Source organism: Hippopotamus amphibius, chromosome 13, assembly GCF_030028045.1.
Source record: "Hippopotamus amphibius kiboko isolate mHipAmp2 chromosome 13, mHipAmp2.hap2, whole genome shotgun sequence".
NCBI classification, from domain to species: Eukaryota; Metazoa; Chordata; class Mammalia; order Artiodactyla; family Hippopotamidae; genus Hippopotamus; species Hippopotamus amphibius.
The window spans coordinates 7,030,439-7,051,839 of NC_080198.1; the positions used below are offsets into that span (position 1 = coordinate 7,030,439).

The 21,401-nt window shown below is 43.8% G+C and overlaps 1 protein-coding gene across 18 annotated transcripts in view; it reads right to left on the minus strand.

Moving 5' to 3' along the window:
• Positions 1-16,825: 16,825 nt before the first annotated feature.
• Positions 16,826-21,401, minus strand: part of SETD5 (SET domain containing 5) — a 75,762-nt gene continuing 71,186 nt past the window's right edge. For all 18 annotated transcript variants that reach the window (XM_057705310.1, XM_057705309.1, XM_057705305.1 and 15 more), the window contains 4 exons: positions 19,758-20,056; positions 18,733-18,866; positions 18,177-18,265; positions 16,826-17,835 (listed from right to left, as the gene is read on the minus strand). In XM_057705310.1, coding sequence (XP_057561293.1) covers positions 17,227-17,835; positions 18,177-18,265; positions 18,733-18,866; positions 19,758-20,056 — 1,131 coding nt within the window. In that variant the 3' untranslated portion in view covers positions 16,826-17,226. The remainder of the gene's footprint in view (positions 17,836-18,176; positions 18,266-18,732; positions 18,867-19,757; positions 20,057-21,401) is intronic.

Consider the following 21,401-nt stretch of genomic DNA (forward strand, 5'->3'; position numbering starts at 1 on the left):
CGGCCCCCAGTCCCTGGCCTCCTCCTCCCCTCCAGCCTGGCCAGGGCCCTGCAGTCTCCGGGGAAAGGAGGCGCCGTGGTTCACCCCAGGCTCCCTCAGCCTGAAGGGCTGCTGCCTGGCTCTGTCCTTGCCTCCTCTGGTCCCTGCCTTCTGCAGAAACTTATTCAAGACACTGCTCCAGGGTAGACTGGACTCTTTCCTACTCTTTTTTTTTCCTGATGAGGGTTCCATCGTCTCGTCACAGAGCTCCAGGCACCACCGGCCTCCCCGGTGCCCCTCTGCTCCTGCTCCAGCCTGCTCCCAGCTCTCCTAAAGGAGTCTGAACCACATCAAGGGAGAAAGCACAGGGCTTCCTGGTCAGCTGCTGACTGGGGCCCTGTCCACACGGACTCTGAGCAGAGACAGGCAGGTCTGGAGGCAGTGCTCGGACTCCTGTTTTGGTGGCGCTTGGCCACTGCAGTTGGGGCTGGAAGTGGCTCAGCCTGGGGCTGGCCTGGCCTCCTTGCTGCTCAGATGGCTTACCAGTGACTGGACCCTTGACCCCGGCCTGTTTTGTACAGCATAGACTTCTTGGCCCTGTTGTCAGGGTTGGGGGTTGGGGAAAGAGGCCCATGAGTAGGGGAGTTAGGGGATGCGTCCCCCCTCTGCCCCTTCTCATGTTGTCCCTCCACCCCCTTCTGCCAAGGGCAGAGACTGTCTTGCCTCTTTGATACTTTTCTGCATAACTTGAACTTGCAGGTCACCTCTGAACAGGGTACCCCTGTCCCCAGCCCCAGGACTTGTAACCCTGTCCCCTCTTCCTCCTCTCGCCTTGTGGTTTGCCCAGGGTCTGCAACCCAGTGGGCACACTTGGAGCCGAGGCATGAGTGAATGTGTGAGTGTGAGTGTGTGTGTGTGTAAGTGTGTGGGGGCAGATGAAGAGTCTTCTCTCCCCCTCTCCTCCCACTGTGGGGACATCTCCTCCCCGCCCCGGGCAGGGAGCACAGGAGGGAGACTGCAGGTGTTTCTGACCTCCCCTCACTGCCTTGGGGACCTGGTGGTAAAGCCATCTGGCCTGGGGCGTGGACGGCCCCTTCCAGCCCCCAGGTTGGCGGCCGGTTGGCTTCATCTCGTGTGCCTACTTCAGTCTCCAGGTGCCGGCTGCCTGACCCCCTGTGGAGAGGGAGCGTGAGGGCCCCGCAGGCTCAGTGGGGAAGTGTGCGGTCCCCGTGTCATGTCGGCCTCAGCCAAAGGAGGGAGCAAAGCAGCGAGGGCCGTGTATTCGCAACCTTGTGTTCATTTCTATAGGACCTGGACCTGAGAGTACAGTTTCCAAGACAGACCCTAGAAATCCTCTGCCTGAGTTCCCCATCTGGACCCTAACTGGAATCATATGCTGGGTCCTGGGAGGATTCCTGAAACCTGGAACTTACTAAGTCCTGACCCCCACCCTCTCTCCTCCTGGGCAAACACCTACCCCCTGTGCTCTGGCCCCTGCACTGTGCTGCCCTCTCCTGCTCACACCAGGGTCCCGTGCTGAGTGGGAGGGTGAGGGGAGCCTTGGGACGGGTGGGAGAGTGGGGGGCAGAATGAGTTCCTCCAAGATCCAAACCAAAGCCCAGTTTGGAAGGCATCGGGGAGGGACGAGGAGCAAGTGATTAGAAATGGGGAGAAGGGGACTCCCCTGGCAATCCAGTGGTTAAAACTCCATGCTTCCAATACAGGGGGTGTGGGTTTGAACCCTGGTGGGGAACTAAGATCCCACATGCCATGTGGTGTGGACATTAAAGAAAGAAAGAAAGAAAAAGAAAGAGAGAGAGAGAAAGAAAAAAGAAAGAAGAAAGAAAGAAAGAGAAAGAAGAAAGAAAGAAAGAAAAGAAAGAAAGAAGAAAGAAAGAAAAGAAAGAAAGAAAGAAAGAAAGAAAGAAAGAAAGAAAGAAAGAAAGAAAGAAAGAAAGAAAGAAAGAAAAAGAAAGAAAGGGAGAAAGGGAGAAAGGAAGAAAAGAAATGGGGAGAAGACAGAGATGGGAGAAAGAGAAGGAGGGACAGAGATAGGGAGAGAAGGAGGGAGGGAGACGGAGGGACCAGGAGGAGGGAGGAGATTGAGAGGGTACAGAAGTGGAGAAAGAGTGACCAGAGAGGGGGGCGTGATGAATAGAGAAGTTGGATGTGGGAGAAGAGGTGGCCAGAGAAGAGGAAGGAACAGGGATGGGAAGGAGGCAAAGGGAAGGGTGAGTTGTGGGAGGCCAGGTGCAGGGGGAGAAAGGAAGGGGAAGGAGAGGTTAGAGGAGACAGGACTCGGAGGAATGGGGAGCAGCTGCTGTGTGCCCGCTGTGCGAGGGGAAAGACTACTGCCCGCTACTGGCCACAGACCCCTGTGCACTGCTGGTGGGAAGGTTAGAACCTACCTCTTCCTCAGAGGCGGCGCCGGGCAGCCATGCCTCACCTGGTTGGAGTGGAGGCACCACATCAAGGGAACGGTGTCTAGGTGATTGTCAAGCAGGTTAGTGCCACTGGAGTGGGTTAATGGTAGAGAGGGAGGGTGGTTCCCTTCGGAATGGTTGGATAGTGTTTCCCTGTTACCACCCACCCAGCCAGCTGCTGCCCTGGCTGAGAGAGGGGCAGTGGGAGATACACCCAGGAGCTTGGGGTTAGGAGGGGAGTGTTGGTGGGGCTGAAGGAACACCAGGGTACCTTAGGGAAGGGAAAGAGGCTGGAGTGGGTACCAAACCAAAGCCCTGTCCCTGAGGCTTCAGCAGAGTTGGGAGCAGGGCAGGAAACAGATATTTCAGCCAAAGGCCCCAGGTGAGGCTGAAGGGTCTCCAAGCTGGGGCCCAGATGGCTCTCTGGGGCCAGGAAGCCATCACAGTGAGGAAGTTTGTGGTTTGCTCTCACCCATGGCTGGCAACTTGGTTTTTAGCCTTAGGGAGGAGGCTGAAGCAGAGATGGTATGTTTCCAGTTTGGTCTCTTGGTCCCTCAAAGGCGCTGAGCATTGTTTGAGTGCCATTGAGGCACTTCTCCCCCAGCCGTACCTGGACCAGAGGGCTCTGGCACCATCTGGTTTCCTCAGCCTGGTGTGGGACTCTCAGGAGAGGCCAAGGCAGCTCCAACCTGGTGGGGATTCAGAGCACTGCTCGCTGAAGTCCTTCCGGATCTGGGTATGTGAGAACTTTCCTCTTTGGGGACCAGTACCCATGTAGGAAAACACCATGAGTAGGATCAAGATCTTTTTCAGGTCTGGTATAGCCAAGACGTTGAGAACTTTTAGACAAGGCTGTGGGGAAAATTCCTCGGGCGCCTTCTGGGATTCCTGCTTGGGCACAGGGGAATCACCCTTCTCCAGCTTCCAGTGTGAACTGAGAAAAGGAAACCCTCTCTTTGGAGAAGCTGGGGTCTTCCCAGCACGAGAAACTTCTGCAGGCCCCTGCCTGGCTCAGGGCTAGCCTTTGGGTGGGACTGGAGTTTCCTGAGAAGAGAACAAGGGAGCTGCAGTCCTCCCCTGAGCTCTGACCAGCAGAGGGCCTCTGCTGTGTGTCACTAGGATAGCTTGATGTTGTCTACACTCCATTAGTAAGTTCTGTCTGAATGTGTCCTCGCTGTTCATTGTCCAATTTGGTAACACTGATATCGGTCCTGACCCCTTCTGCTGCTGCTGGATTTGAGCTTCAGTGCAGGTGGAATGACGTTCAAATAAAGAAACACTTTATATCACCCATGCTAGCTTTTCCTTCTCTGAGTTGGACCCCAGGGGATTAAGAGGGGCGAGACTCAACCTGACTGTTTGTACCAGGTGTGGCTGCATATTAACAAGACCTTATGTGGAGGTGGCCAGACCGTGACTGACATGGAAGCCAGCACCACTTTCAATCCTGGCTTTCATCCTCAAGGACACCTCATGGTCTGAGGTGGCTGCCTGGACTCGTCACTTTGATCCGCATTTCATTTTAAAGAGGCTTCTGGAAATCCCATAGGACTGAGTCTCACTGCACACCTAAATGAAATGTAGTCTGTTAACAAATAAAATTGGAGTTGTTTCCGAGGAGACAGGAGAGAATAGCTGGCAGTGTCTGCCAGCTTCCTGACTGCACAGGCCTGAAAACAAGGCTGCGCCCTTTTCTGCCTGTGTGGCCTCGGGCAGGTCCTTTCACCTCTTTAAGTCCCTGATGAGTGAGTGGGGATGGCAACAGTGCCCTCAGGGAAGTGGTAAGGAACCAGCGAGGGAGTGTGTGTGAACTGCTTCGCAGTGTCTTGCGCTTAGTAACCAGCTGCACATGATGGCTATGATGACTGTCACTTCTGCACTTGGGAACTGAGTCTTCATTCAACACATTTTGAGCACATAGGATCTGCTAAGAATTCAAAGAACAAAATCAGACACTCTTAAGGGTCTGGTTGGGGAGACAAACATGTAAAAGTAATGTAAAACCCGCCTGATGCAGGTGCTATGGGTACCCAAGGTGTGTGTGGGGGGCACCTTACATGGCTTTAGGTGAGGTGGGTAGAGCAGGAGTGGACAGTTTTACTGGAGGATGAACAGGAGGTAGGCAGGCAGGGGCCGGGAAAGCCATTCATGAAAGAGGAGGCAGCTTGGGGAAAAAGGCTGAGATGAGAAACAGTTGAACCTGTGGAGAAATAAGAGCATTTTAGGAATGCTGACCTGTGAAGTGTGGGGCAGGGAGGGTCAGAGATGAACCTGGAGAGCTCAGCAAAGGAGCTGATGACAAAGCCCTGAGGCTGTGCACAGCGCTTTAGACCTAACGACAATGAGGAAGGCTTTTAAGCAGGAAAAGGACACAATTAGATACGCATTTCAGAAAGACCACTCTGGTTGTGATGTTAGGGGGTTGAGTTAGATGGAGACAATTTTAATAAAAAGGGAAGCAGAAGTCTGGCCTGAAGCAAGGTGGTGGCAGTGGCTTTGAGAGAGGCACAGAATTCAGTATTTAGGAAGTAGAATTACACAGTAACTGACTGGCTATGGCGATAAGGGATAGAGTGGCATCAATGGAGAGTTAAATTTTTTGCTTGAGGGGAAAAGAACAATTTGCCAGTATAGCAGGGGAGCAAGATCATCAGTTCCATTTGAGACTTGCATGTGGGACATCCTGGCGGCCTGTCCAGTGGTCAGTTGACTTACATGGATTTGGGAGCTCAAGAGAAAGATTTGGGCCACAAGCATGAACACGCAGGTAATGGTTGACATGTGAAGCACAGACAAGCTTGTTCAGGGTGACTGTGTAGTGTGAAAAGAGCAAGGGCTGCAAAATGTTGGAAAACACCAACGTATAAAGGTCAGAGGAACAGATGTCCAGAAGGAGAGGCAGAGATATGAAGAGAACTGTGAGAACGTGGTATCGGGAACCAAGGATTTAGAATTCAAGGGGAAGGTCAACTGGTCAGATGGAGCAGAGAGGTCCAGAATTAGGAACTTAAAAATGTGTCCACTAGATTTGGGAACAATGGAGCCACTGTTGGATTTGGTAAAAGCATGTTCAGAGGAGTGAGGGTAGAGCCAAATGGAAGTCTGTTCAGGGAGAGAGTGGGAGGTGACTGAGTGGGGATCACCTTCTGAAGAAGTGTGGACAAGAAGGGGAAATAAGTGACTGGAATTCTTTCAGGATATATCAAGTATAGTGAGCCAGCAGTGGACAAGTATCAGCATGTAATCTAGAGGAGGCTATGGGACCTCTTCTTTAAACATGGAAGAGTTCTGAGTCTGTAGGTCATGGCAGGTAAGAGTTTAAAGATGCAGAGAGGATGACTAATGGAAGAGGCAAGGAAACCTCTTTTTTGGGGTGAAGTACAAGGTTTAGGGAGTTCTTGCCTGATGGCATCCAATTCTTCAGTGAAGCAGGAGGCGAGATTGTCTACTGAAAGAGAAGGGAATGAGCAAGGGATTTGAGAAGAATTATGGAAGTTTGGAATAGTTGCTAAAGGAGCTGTCAAAGGATAAAAAGGGATCAATTAAAGGACTGATGTGTGACCATGAATTTGTGGTGGCACCAACAAATGGGAGGACAGGCACAGAAGGTAGATTGAAAGGTAGGTGCAATGTAAGCTGAAGCAGAGAGCCACCAACAGATCTAGGCTGGGTATGGGGAAAGGAGAAAATGGAGAAATGAAGGCACTAAAGTTTATGTGAAAGAGCTGGAAGGTTAAGGAGACTGTAGCTAATTAGAAAGTTGGGTATTTGACCTGAATATTCTGAGTAATTCTTTAAAAAGACTTTGAGAGAAGAGGCACCCTGGTTAGGATGTCCACCCAAATGGTGAGGATAATGGCAGAAATTAGGGTGCAGAAGACAAGCCAAAGTTGCCCCCAAATCAAAGAATCAGAGAAGTTGGACCGTGACGATGACAGCAGGAAGAAGGCTGAAAGCACAATAACCAATGTGTGAGCAGCAGAGGAAGCAGGGATTTTCAATCTGAGGGACGAGATGTATTTTGTTTGGAAACATTTAGGGAGAGCCTCCATACAACAGGATGTGAGAGGAGCAGCCTCCACATCAAAGGCTGCAAAGGAGGTGGTGTGCTAAGGAGAGAACCATATTCAGTCAAGGCCAACAGACAATATGGAGGAGGTAGGGGTTTGTCTATCAAAGAAAAGAGCACGGCAGAAAAGCTGGGAGAGGAGAATGGGACAGAGGAAGACTGAAGGATGGTATGTCATAAAAACAGAGAACACTGGGAAGCCAGATGACACGAAGATGTCTCATTTTGGGAGGTGACTAAGGAACATGAAGATGAGAGAACTCACCAGACTCTAGGTTTCCAACAGCGCTCTAGTTTGAAACCCCTTTTCAAGTCCACTGAGGCAGAGCAGAAGGACTGGTGATGCCATCTGCTGGCACCCATACAGATCTGGAGGTGCTGGAACGCTCATTTAGGTGCTGAAATTCAACCTGAGTAGGTTGGAGGCTTCTTCAGATTCATTTAGTCATTCAACAAAACATGTGTCGAATGCCTGTTCTGGTCAGGTATGGCCAGGCTCTAGAAATACACAAGTAAGTCAGACAGAGGCCCTGGGCTCAAATGACCTGAGGCCACTTAGTAGCAGGGCTGTTTGCCTGTTTATTGTGGCTATGTAAGGTTTTGTTCTTCGTTTTGTTAGACATGTTGCAGCACAAAACAAATGTACACGCAGATGAACTATTACACACAACCTTCTAACCATAACCAAAGAAAATCTTGCTAACCACCCCAGAAGCCTTTCAAATGCTCCCAAACATTATCCCCTTCCTTCCCTCCTGAGTAATGACTGCCTGGATTTTTATTGTAATCACTTTCCAACTTTTATAATTTTTTCATCCAAGTGAGCATCTTTAAACAAAATGGTTTAGTTTTGACTATTCTTTGGATTTGTCTTTACCCACTTGGTTTCTTTTTATCCCTCCTTGCAATTTGTTGAAGAGGCTGGACCATTTGTTATGTAGTGTTCCGCAGCTGGGATTTTGCTGGCTCCATTCTTGTGGTTTAGTTGAACAAGTTCCCTCCGTTCTCTGTATTCCCAGCAAACTGGATCTAGATGCTTATTCACATTCAATTGTGTGTTTGCACATTTTAATGACTGCTTCATAGTTGTTGTTGTTGTTTTTCATCAAGAGATACATAGTATCTAATTGCTTTTGTGTGATTAGGGGTTGAAAAATAGTGATGCTCCAATTCTATCATTCTCTTATCTGTGGGAAAGCTTCTATAAAGGGAAACATCCTCATTTTCGATCTAGCCAGCTAGTGGTACAACTTGTATAGGAAAGGCAAGAACAATGCTGGAGTATTTCCCTTTATTTTCTAGTTTTCAAAATTAGAGTTGGTTCCCTAACACCCTCCTAAGATGAAAAATTATTATGTTTTGGTACCATTATGGACCCATGGATTTAAACATACTTGATTCCATTATACTTATCATAATTAAATGCTTAAAATGTTGTCATTGGTCAGCAGAAGCCCCTTTAAGTTGGTGTCCTTTTTTTTTTTCCTAAATATTTATTTATTTATTTGGCTGTGCTGGGTCTTAGTTGCGGCATGCAGGATCTTTAGTTGCAGCATGCATGCGGGATCTGGTTCCCTGATCAGGGATTGAACCCGGGCCCCCTGCGTTGGGAGCGTGCAGTCTTAACCACTGGACCATCAGGAATGTCCTGGTGTGAATCTTTTAAACCTAGCCCTAATCATTTTTGATAGTATCCTTGCTCTCTGATATGACAAGATGTTCTAGAGTGATCTTGTACATTTCCTCCCTCAGACCAAAACCTGCCATTTCTTTAAGAAGACTTTCCAGTTGACAGAGCTAAGACATGGACACACACATATATATAGATATGGGATCTATCTGTGATAAAACACCTCATGAGTTAATACTGATACAAGAAAAGTTTTAGCTTAACATATATCTTAACATCTGTAACTCTTTTTTCCCCTACACTGAGAATCCTGGTTCTCAAGGATATTGGATTTATTTGCTTTATTTCACGTTAAAGCCCTCATATATAATACTACCAATATAACAATTCTTATTCTGCTTATTTCTTTGTAGAAAACATATTCTTTTCTGCTTATTTCTTTGTAGTTGCATTGTTTTACATTGTCTAGGTCACATAAACCAGCTGACACTGCAGTCTCACTTTACATTCCTCACTCATTCTTAGTTCTAGACGGTAGCTAACTGCATATAATTCACTACCAGCCTTTCCGTTGCCATTTCTTAAGACAGTTTGGTTGTATGAATCAGCTCGGTTTCTAACATATTCCTAAGAAAGAGTTAATAGGAATAAAGTTCCCCAGGTTCTGGCATGTGGATGACAGTTTGCTGCTATTACATAGTTGGTATGAAACTTTTGGTTCATAGTCTCTTTGAGTATTTTAAATATGTTATTCCATTCTCTTTTGCCATAAAGTGTTGCTGTCAAAAAACCTGATAGAGCTTAATTTTCTTTCCATTATAAATAACTTTTTAGGAGGCTTGGATAGCCAAGGGTTCCCCGCCCCCCCTTTTCTTATACTCCAACAATTTTAGAATGTCTTGATACTGGGTTTGAATTCTGGGTTGAATTTACAAGGTATGCAGTATGTTCTTTCAGTTCGTAGTCTGAAATATTTCAGGAAAAGTTTTCTTGAATTATAACTTTTGGTACTTGTTCTTTTCTCTCTTTTTTTGTCTTTGGAAACACCTATCGACATGTTGTCTTTTTTTGCCTGTTTTATGTATTTGTCATTTTAAAAAAAGGTATTTTTTAGAGCAGTTTTAGGTTCACAGCAAAAGTGTGAAGGTACAGAGATGTGGTACCTTCAAAGGTACCTAAGGTACAGAGATTTCCCATATTCTCCCTGCCCCACAGATGCACAGCCTCCTGCATTATCCGCAACCCCCATAAAATGATACATTTGTTAGAAATGATGGACTTACATTGACACATCATTTTCACCCGAAGTCCAAAGTTTACATTGGGGTTCAGATTCTGTGGGCTTGGACAAATGTACAGTTATATGTATCTACCATTACAGTATCATACAAAATAGTTTCACTACCCTAAAAATCCTGTGTTCTGCCCATTCATTCCTCTCTCCTCTCAACCAATGATCTTTTTTACCATTTCTACAGTTTTGCATTATCTAGAGTGTCATGTAACTGGAATCACACAGTATGTAGTCTTTTCAGGCTGGCTTCTTCCTCTACTAGTAATATGCATTAAAAATTTCTCCATGTTTTTATATGGCTTGATAGCTTGTTTCATTTTAGTGCTGAGTAATACCCCACTTTCAGGAAATACCAGTTTATTTATCTATTCACCTACTGGAGGACGGCTTGGTTGCTTCCAAGGTTTGGCAATTATCAATAAAGCTGCTGTAAACATCTATGTGCAGGTTTTTGTATGGACATACATTTTCAACTTCTTAGGGTAAACACCAAGAAGGACAACTGCTGCACTGTACATTAAGACTACGGTATGTTTACTTTGGTAAGAAACTGCTAAACTATTTTCCAAAGTGGTTGAATCTTTTTGCATTCCCATCAGCAATGAATGAGGGTTCCTGTTGCTCTAAATCCTCATCAGCATATGGTGGTGTCAGTGTTTTGGATTTTCATCACTCTAATAGGTACGTAATGCCATCACATTGTTTCAATCTGCAATTTCCTAGTGACATATGGTGTTGAACATCTTTTTCATATGTTTATTTGCCACCTGTCTGTTCGGATCTTTTGCCCATTTAAAAATAAGGCTTTTTTCTTTGTTCTTGCCAAGGATATGATAAGAAAGCGTTCTGCAGATAACCACAGAGCTTCATTTGAATTGAAGAGCTCTAGTAGGCTTTATACCTGCTGGTGGGTATCAGTACCACTGGACCTTAAAATGTATGCACATCTTAGAGTAGAGCCTTTAAAAACCAATGTGCCTGATTGATTTGCTAAACCCTTTATTAGTAAATTAAACACTACTCCTTTTCTCACCACCATTTCTGTTTTGTAAGTTTCTCCAGGTAAAAATTTCCTCAACTTGTACTTTATGACCTCAACTTTATCTACTGGATCTTTTAATTAGGAAAACTCGCTTATTTCTCAAAAAAGTTCTCTCTTTCCATTTCTTCTTAGCTCCCTTCTGTCAATTTCTCAAAGAATTAAGTATATCCTGTATGCAAAACTCTATGGAGAATAAACATAGTAAAATCCTGACCTTAAAGAAACTAGAGTCATACTGGCTGACATAAAAAGTTTACCTAACGGAAACAAGGCTAGAAGTATAGGCTGGACCTAAAATGTGAAGACTACGTACATCTGCTGTCACACTCTCCTCCTCAAATCTTACTTTTAAAAAAACTGAGCTAAAATTGACATATAACATTAGTTTCTTGTATATAACATATATGCATATATTGTGAAATGACCACCACAATGTCTAATCAACATCCATCATCACACAGTTACAAAAATTGTCTTCTTGTGATAAGAGATTTTAAGATCTATTCCTTTAGCAACTTGCAAATACAGTATTATTAACTATAGTCATCGCGCTGTATGTTACATCCCTAGGACTTATTTATAACTCCAAGTTTGACCTTTTGACCACCTTCACTCCTCTGGCCTACCCCCCATCCTCCACCTCTGGCAGCCAATCACAAATCTGTTCTCTGTATACATGAGTTTTTTTTTTTTTTTTTTTTTAAGATTACCCATATAAGGGAGATCATATGGCATTTGTCTTTCTGTAACTTATTTCACTTAGCATAAGGCTCTCAAGGAGTATCCATGTTGTTGCAAATGGCATGATTTCTTTTTTTACTTATGGCTGTCATTGAAAATACACATTTTCTTTATCCATTCATCCATTAATAGACACATAGGTTGTTTCCATATCTTTGCTACTGTAAATAATGCTGCAGTGAACGTAGGGGTGCAAATGTCTTTTTGAACTAGTTTTTGTTTTTTTCAGATAAATACCCAGAAGTAGAACTGCTGGATCGTATGGTAGTTCTATTTTTAATTTTTCTGAGGAACTTCCATACTGGTTTCTATAGAGGCTGCATCAATTTACATCCCCACCAACAGGGTATATTCACTTTTCTCGACATCCTCACTGATCTGCCTTTTTGATAACAGTCATTCTAATAGGGGTGAAGTGGTATTTCATTGTAGTTTTGATTTGCATTTCCCTGGTGATTAGTTATGTGGAGCACCTTTTATGTATCTGTTTGCCACCTGTATGTCTCACTTGGAAAAAAGTCTATTCAGGTTCTCTGCCCATTTAAAAAAAAAAATCTTTATTGGAGTATAATTACTTGACAGTATTGTTATTTTCTGCTGTACAACAAAGTGAATCAGCCATATGTATGCACGTATCCCCATATCCCCTCCCTCTTGAGCCTCCCTCCCAACCTCCCTATCCCACCCCTTTAGGTCGTCACAAAACATCAAGCTGATTTCCCTGTGCTCTGTAGTAGCTTCCCACTAGCCATCTATTTTACATTTGGTAGTTGTATAATTGCAATTTTTTTCTTTTTGAGTAATGAGTTCTTTACATATTTTAGATACTAACCCCGTATCAGATATATGATTTACAAATATTTTCTCCCATTCGGTAGGTTGCCTTTTCATTTTGTCCATGGTTTCCTTTCTTCTGCTGTGCAGAAGATTTTTAGTTTGATGTGGTCTCAGTTGTTTACTTTGGCTTTTGTTGCTTCTGCTTATAGTGTCAAATCCAAAAAGTCATCACCAAGACTGATGGCAAGGAGTTTTATAGTTTCAAGTCTTACATTCACATCTTCAATCCATTTTGAGTTAACTTTTGTACATGGTGTAAGACAGTGGTCCCATCTCATTCTTTTACATGTGGCTGTTTTCCCATTTATTGAAGAGACTGTCCTTTCCCTATTGTATATTCTTGGCTCCTCGGTCATAAATTAATTGACTATATATACATGTGTTTATTTTTGGGTTCTCTTCCGTTTACCTATGTCTGTTTTTATGCCATTGCTATACTGTTGTAACTACCACAGCTTTGTAATATAGGTTGAAATCATGAAGCATGATGTCTGCCTCTGGCTTTGTTCTTTCTCAAGATTGCTTTGGCTATTCAGGGTCTTTTGTGGTTCCACATATAACTTAAGATTGTTTATTCTATTTCTGTGAAAAACACCATTGGAATTTTGGTAAGAATTGCACTGAATCTGCAAATTAATTTAGGTTGTTTGTTTACACATTGTTGAATTTTAAGAGCTCTTTGTATGTTGGGTAACAGTCCTTTATTAGAGATGTCTTTTACACGTATTCTCTCCCAGTATGTGACTTGTCTTCTCACTCTCTTGATAGTGTCTTTTGCAGACGTTAATTTTAATCAAGTCTAGCTTACCAATTACTTCTTTTATGGATGTTGGTTTTGGTGTTGTATCTAAAAAGTCGTCGCCAAGTTAAGAGTTTCTAGATTTTCTGTTATTGTCTAGGTATATACTTTTGCTTTTTACATTTCGGTCTGTGATCCATTGAGTTAACTTTTGTGATAGTAAGGTCTGTGTCTAGATTCACTTTTTGCATGTGTATGTCCAGTTGTTTCAGCCCCATTTGTCGAAGACTATCTTTTCTCCATTGTATTGTCCTTATTCATTAAGTATCAGTTGACTATATTTGTGTGGGTTTGTTTCTGGGTGCTCTATTCTGTTCCATCAACCTATTTGTCTATTCTTACTTCAATACCGTGCTGTCTTGATTACTGCAGCTTTATAGTAAATCTCAAAGCCCGGCTGACTTTGTCCTTCACTTTTAACATCGCGTTGGCTATTCTGGGTCTTCTTCCTCTGCCTATAAACTGTAGAATCGTTTTGTTGATATCCACAAAGTAACCTGCTGGGATTTTGATTTGGATTACGAATCTAAAGATCAAGTTGAGATCTGACACCCTGACATTGAGTCTTCCCATTCATGGCCATGGATATACCTGTTTATTTAGTTCTTGGATTTCTTTCATCGAGAGTTTTATAGTTTTACCCATCTAGATCTTGTTCAGATACTTTGCTAGATTTATACCTATTTCATTTTTGGGGTTCTAATATAAATGTTATTGTGTTTTAACTTTCAAATTCCAGTTGTTTGTTGTTTGTATATAGTGAAGCAATTGACATTTGTATCATGAACCTTATACCCTGCAACCTTGCTATAACTGCTTATTAGTTGCATGATTTTGTTGTTTTTTTTTGGGGGGGGGGGGGTCAATTCTTTTGGCTTTTCTGTAAGACATTTATGTCCTCTGTGAACAAATAGTTTCATTTCTTCCTTCCTCATCTGTATACCTGTTATTTCATTTTCTGTCCTATTTCATTAGCATGCTTTTATCATCTGTGGGGATATTATTTTGCTCCTTTCTTATAACTGTAATTTGGATTCTAAAAGGAGTATCTTTTCAGTGTGGAGCTATGTCCTGGGAGCTTTGCTGTTTAGAATTTTCTTGGGCTCCAGCCTCTTCAGACTTAACCAAGCACTCTTTGTATGCACTGCAAATCCCTTCTGTTTTGACTGTTGTTCTCAAATTGGCTCACTGAACCTCCAAGTGAGTGCTTGCGCGGAGTTCAGAGACAAGCAATCAGACACGCCATTGCTTCCTCTGAAACAGAAGGTGATACCATGAAGGTCTTGGTGTTTTGAGGCTCATGGGGATATGCAGTTTTCCTATAAAGTTGCCAAGGTTTTGTTTTGCTATCATGACTGTTCTGTGTGCTTTTATGGAGTACTTCAGAAATATCCAAAAGTATTATCTCAGAGTAAGTTTTGGGTATAGGAGCAGGGAAAAGTTATAGGGGAACACCAGCTCCTTCAATAACTATGCTTTTCTCCAAGCTGTTTCCTTCACTGATCTTCAGCACAGGAACCTGTCTGTCTCTGAGCCTCATAGCAGGTTATGAAGGCTGTGCTGATGAATTGATAATCACTGTAGTTTCAAAGTAAATGGCTTACTCCATTTGGACAATAGTGCATTTTTTCCTTCAGGGTGACCTTTGCTAAACAGAAGCTGCACCATCAAAATGATGCCTGAGGGCTAAAAAGGCCAGACTGCTGTTTCTAAGGCAAGAAAGGGTATGATCATACTTTTTCAGCTAGTTAAGTGATTTATAGTCAGTTTCAAAGCATCTCTAGCTAACTCTTTTTGTATCCTGGGTAAACTGCAGAATTTCCAAGATTGTCAGTTTGAGTATACCATTTAGAAGAGAGAAATCTTGGACACACTGTATCCTCTGAAACTAGTAAGAAATTATAGAATGGGAATAATATTCCTACCTTACACATTCTAAGGATGAATGAGACAGTCAATGACATAAATGGAAGAGTCTGGTTAACTGTGAAGCTGTATACAAGGTACACTGGTGCACTCGCTTATTTCTTTAATACACTTCAGCTCTAACATTTATATTACATCAAAAGCAAAGCACCTAGTAATAGAGCAGGTGGCTATCTTATCTTCATATTCCCTGCACCTTACATATAACCTAGCACACAGTAGCTGTTTAGGAAAGGATTATAGCCTGATCTTAATCATAAAATGGTGACGGAAAATCATTCTGTATTCCTGGCCCCATTATAGGCAAAACAACTGCAAGAGCACACTCTCCTGAATGTGGGTCCATTTTGCTCTCTTCAAGTAAGGGTAGCGCTAGGAAAACCAAGCAAGGCAAGGTCACAGAACTGGACAAAGAAGTTCTCAACTTATGATTATTATGGTTAAGAATTTTATTATCAAAATTATTACATCTCTTGTGAAAGTTCAAATGTTACAGCAAGGTGTAAACACTCCACTTGAGAAAGAAGTGATACTTCTTCCCTTCCAAGAGTCCCCCCCACCCCCACCCCCCCTCCCCCCCCAGAGGTCTGGTCTTGACAGCACCCTGCCCACACAGAGTGGCTGGGGTCTCTGCACGTGCCAGGCAGGGTGAGGGCCGCCTGCCCGCTGGCCTCTCCCCTTGGTTAACAGGCCAAGGGGAGAATGCAAACCCCAGCCCAAATGGAGAGACATTTACATACGTTTTATATAATATACAAAGAAACTAGCATCCCAAGCAACATGATTTCCACTCCCAACGCTCTCCCAGACTGATGGGTTTGTGGGGGAAACAACAAAAAGAAAAGTATTCTGCTGAAGTCTCAGCATTAAAAAAAAAAAAAAAAAAAAAAATCTCCCCTCATTTGAGCAAACACCTGATTTCAATTTTGAAAAAGTGAAATTTTGTAACAGTCACACACAAAGAGAGAAGACTGTGCATATGATAGTTGTAGGAGAGGGTAGAAAGAAAGGGGATGCAAGAGGCTGAGGGAAAAAAGGAGAAAACAAACTGGAGGGAAGGAAGGAGGGAGACTCACAGTATTATCTTGTCCAAAAGAAAGAAGTAAGGTCCACTGCAGCACCAGGGATTACACCTGTCAGATATCTGCTACCCCTACCATGGTTATAACTGAATACAAAATTAGATAAATAAAAACACGCTGGATATTACAGTAAACAAGTGAAAGAAAGAAGCTGGCAACCGTATGGAATTTAAAAAGATTGTGTACCCCTCCTGGCTGGCTCCAGGGCTCCTCCAGGGGTGTACAACAGGCACAATGCACTGATGGGGAGAAGCCAGTCTGCTCTCATCTCTCATCCAGAACAGTGTTATTAAGTGTGTGGGTGGCTTTATAACACTCTCACCTGGGCCACTCTCAAATAAGCATCTCCCAAAGCAATGTGGGACATGCCCACACACAATCACAGTCCTGTCGGTGCCATTCCACAAACGTATCTTTCCACTCTTACCCTGCAGTCACAAGTGCACGCTCCCCAATCATGGAGGCAGTCCTACTCAGGATCGTCAACTCCTGATTAGTTGGGAGCAGAAAAAATAAAATTCAAAGATTTCCCAAACCACTTGGGACCCTTCCTAATCAAATTTATTGCCAACAGCTGATAAGTAGCAATGCAATTGGCTCATCTGAGTTATATCTCTTTTCTTTGCCTACTTACTTCATAGGTTACTGAGCGGTGAGAGAGCTTGGGGAAGGGGAGTGGGATGGTACCAGCTGGGGACGCAGATAATCTACTAAGATAATCTGCTCCTGAATAATCAAGAGTTGACCACGAGCTCTTCCTTAGAGATCCAGGCACCCCACAGTCAGAGCATACTCCAAGCTTCACTATCCCTGCCTCTTTCTTTGTGTTTTTAAGACAAAGGTAAGGAATATTCTTGGGTGGACATATCTTGGCCAGAGATCTGCTTTTGGAATGGTTGTCTTATATACCTACCTTTTTTCTTAAGTGCATAAAACCCTAACACTACTCAGATGGCTTGGGGCTTTGAGATTGGCTCTTTTCACCTTTTTTTCCTTTGAAAACTTGTTTTTTGTTTTTTTTTTTTTTGGGGGGGGGGGGTGCGTTTAAAAAGATGTCCTCACTGCACAAGTGACACAGGCTACAGGCAAGGATGGGAGATGGAGGCTTCAACACAACTCATTGCACTTAGAACCATTACTAACCGAAACACCATTTGCTTGTCAACAATGTACCCTTAACAGCAGGGAGAAACTTCTTTATAGTCTCTGCTTCAGACAAGATTTACATCTTTCTCCAAGGCCAGAGCCAGTCGCGACCACAAGTCTTGTTTCTTGTCGACCAGACCCAATCCTCTGGCACCTTGTACCCCCTTCCCCAGCAGTATGCTTGGCCTAGGTTCCAGAGGCAGCTGGAAGGAAGCAGCTATGGGCTCATTCAGTTCTGTATGCCCAAATCCAGAAGCCCTAGGAAAGTCCTGTCTGAGTCTTGACCCCCGACCCCTGCAGTGGCTGGAGCCGGTACTGGTGCACACCCCCACTCCCTCGATGTGGGTAGTGCTGTGAATTGGAAACCGCAGATACCCTGGAGGCCTGGTAGGCAGCTGACTGCCCAGCACTGGGCAGACTGATAGTCCGGAAGTCTGATGGCAATGACGACCTAGAGTTCTGAGTAAAGGAGGTGGAACTCAGAGTTCCTGTGCTGGACTGGGAAACCGAGTCTGAGGTCGGCGAGTCTGAGGGGCCCTGTGGGGTAGGGCTAGCAGCACTAGAAGGGCAGCTCCTCCTTGGAAGACTGCTGCCGGTGCTGTTTCCAGAATGTGGCTGGCTGCTATAATACCCTGGTGTCCCCGTAAAAGGGGCCAATGAGTCTGTGGACACAGGGTGGGCAGGGCTGGAATAGGACGTGGAAGAGAGGGAGGATTCTGAAGAACCATGAGAAGGGGGGTTCCCAGGTCTCAGTGCAGTAGTTCGATAACTGTATCCCGGAGACTGGGTGGGATGTCCTCTAAAGGGGGAGGAACTCTGTTGAAGGAGGCTTTGTGATTCTGTCCGTGGACTATCACACTGCAGGAGCTAGAAAGAGTTGGGAGGAAAAGCATAAGGAGGTGAAAAAGTCCCTCTTTGAGCCATTTAGGCTTGTGAATATTTAAAATACCCTATTTTTTCTTTTTCTTCACCTTCTTAAACATGTGTTCTTTTTAGGATACCAAAGACAGTAAAATGGCTGTCTTGGGTCACTTAATTTTTCTGGTATGATTTATTACCTGAAGGTGAGCAGATGATGACTTATTTCCAAGGTTGCTGAAACTATATAAAAAGACGGCATCTCAACTGCAAAGGATGGCCAGGATAACAAAATATTTGGAACCCAGAACACATTCTCATGCCCAGAGATGAGCACTTTCTTGCCTCACCTGGTAGCTGTATCTGGAAGGGCTGTAAACGGCTGCTCCTTTAGAGAGTGCTGAGCTCAGTGTCTCTGGACCTTCACCATCTGCAGGGTCTGGAAGGTAATACAAAATCAACTTATTTTCTCAGAATAAGTGTTCACTCAAGTAACCAATGCCAGCACCAACCCATGCTGCTCTCTTTCTGACAAATCAGGTGAGTGCAGCATGCCAGAAAGGCAAAAGGAGTGGTTAATTATGGGCTGTTTTAAATGCCTGATCTGATTTCTGTCTCCTTCTTTCTCTTCATCATTCATCAAGGTGATTCCCAGGGCTTTGGAGAGATGGGTTACAGAAAGGTATCCTTTGGGAAAAAAAGAGCAGACAGAGAGCAAGCAACACTAGATCTTAAGAACGCTGTAGCCCAAAAAAGTGAAAGCAAGAATGAGCTGGAACTCTGCATACAGGGGAGCCCAACTGCATAAGAAATGGACTCACCTCAGCTCAGCATTTGGTGTGAACTGTGTAGAGTCTGACTCATGTGTCCCTGAACCTGGTTGGCAGAAGAAGGCCATAGGCTCACCTGAGTCTTTTTCTGTGATATTACTCTCCCACGTGGGAGAAGGCTCTCCTTTTTGGGCCACCCTCACACTGCTTCGGAGGACCTTGGGGATGCTCCCTCCTTCTCGGAGTCGTTCTACTGATGTGGGAACCATCCTGTGAAGGCAACAGGGTACAGGTTTATGCCACAGGACTTTAGAGTTAAGAGTCTGGAACAAACAAAACTCTGACAAAAGACTGTACAATGTATGCTCTTAAAATACCCTCTTTAAACATTATTTTCTTCAGGACCAATTTAAAACAAGGTATTTTCTTTGCTTCAAACTATGTCACGCACCTAAGAACAAACACCTGTAAAGAAAAAAAGCAATTGAGGCAAAGGGGGAGTTAAAGGTGTCTACTTCTTTTAGCTGCCATCTTGAAATGCTAATTTTCTCTTCTGTGAAGTCATGAGACTGACACATGGTAGTAGTTTAATGTTTCACGGATTAATGAACATTACTCACTTGAGCCATGTCTCTTCTTTCCCAGACCTCATTTCTTCAGTCAAGGTCCCTAAAATGGCCTTATTCTTATTTCACTCATTTCATACTCATTACTTGACGTTAGTATTATTTATTTATTTATTTGCTGTCTCCCCTAAACCAGACAAATCCTTTCAGAACGTGTCACATCTCTCTGTACATGCTAGCCGCGTGGAAGTGAGGTATCCGTTGTTAATTTTAGTGGAACTAAGCTCAACTCCTGACTTACCTTTCATACAAAATGAAAAAATAGAAGAGGCAGTGTTAGTGCCCAGCGAATAAAGTAACTCCACTGGGCCCACAACTATATGCTGTCCAACATGTTTTTCTGTAGGCTCAGTGGCAATTCTTTGCTTCTGTAAGGCTGGGGGATGGTGGCTGATACTATTAAATCAGCTGAATAGGGTAGATGGCACTGTTGGCTGGCTTTCTCAGATAAGTGTCCCCATACATCTTAGGTAAACAGCCTAGATATTTACTTCCCTCCTGAATTTAATCATTAAAGCATCAAACATAAACTTACCACCTACTGCTGATACTCTCTTGAGGTCTGCAGTGAGATGAAGTGCCTCTGGAATCTGATGGGCTTACTGCCTCCAAATGAGACATAGAGGAATGAGATGGGGAGAATTTTTTGTGAGGGGAAGATGGGGTTCGGGCTGAGGATCCCTGCACACCATAGGCACCAGTGTCAGAAAGTGAGTTACTGCTGCCTTGCCCAGCTCCTGCAGACTTGCTTTTGCTCTGTGTAGAATCACCTCCCCCACCAGCGGAATTTTCCTTGGCTTCTTGTTTCCGTTTGCGGTACTCCAGCAGGGATACCTAGGAAGGAAAAAAGAAACAGGACTCTAGCTAGACATCATTAGTGGTTCACTAGCAATGGGGAAAGAAGATGGAACCCTAATAAACCACTAGAAAGCCATGCAAACCAAGCAGGCACCAACAGGTGACTTTTTCCAGGTGTGAGAGACCCCTGAGCACAACTACATATTTAAATCAGTCAGAAACTGGTAAGGAGAAGCGTACACTAGGAGATGACATTTTTGAAAAATGGCATTCACCAGTAGACCTCAACCTTTATTCTGCCTTCAGAAAAACCTGTGAGATTATAGTTCCCTGTAACAGGAGTGTGCTTAGTTATTTGCAACAATGGCAGCACCTAGAAAAGGGAAGGTGAAGAGCTGGAAGTTTGTGTAGTTTGAAAAAGTCTCCTAGATGATTCTGATACCTCTTCCTCACTCCCCAGAAATTCCTAGTCAGTTGTTTAAAAAAAAAAGAAAGAAAGAAAGAAAGAAGGAAACACATACACAAACCAAAAGCAAAAGCTTCAGAGTTTTTAAATGGGCTCAATTTTTCAAGATATACCTAGGGATTTATTACTATTTCTATTTTACACATAGAGAAACTAGTGTAAAAGGAGAAAGGAAATGATTTCCTGTTTATATTCTAGTAAGCCAGTTCTAGAAAACCTAAACTTGGAAACTTCTCCCCAACCTGCCATTCCTCTGCCTTATTCTTTCCTGACTGCCACAACAGAACCGCTTTTCCCTGCCCTGCCTAGTACACCTCCTCTTTGCTGTTTTAGTACACTGTGACCTGTCGACCTATTACAATGTCTTGTATATCTGGAAACTGTTATGTTCTACAAGGGCAAAGACCAAGTTTATTTGGCTTTTTATCTTTAACATGCAGTGCAGAAGCTGGCTGATAGCAGGTAGTCAACAATATTTCTGAAATAACAGATCATAATTTCAATCACTTTTGCACATAATAAATGAAACCAGAAATCTGAAGACTGTTTCCATTTTTGTTCCTGCTAGTCAATGCTGATCATGCGACAGTATTCTAAACCCAATGCTATTTTTTTTTTTTTGGCATCACCTCATGGTATGCAGGATCTTAGTTCCCTAGCTAGGGACAGAACCCACGCCCCCTGTAGTGGAAGTGCGGTGTTCAAACCACTGGACCGTCAGGGAAGTCCCCTCTGATGCTATTTTATTACAAATTATCTGCCAGTGTTTCCTCCTGTTATCCACTTACAGCTCTCACTTTTCTGTTCAAATGTAAAATATAACAAAAACACAAAGTAAGACAATTTTGTGTATGCATTTTCTATACACAATCATGGAAAGGCGTTATTAAAAATAAATTTTGGTAATGTATTTCA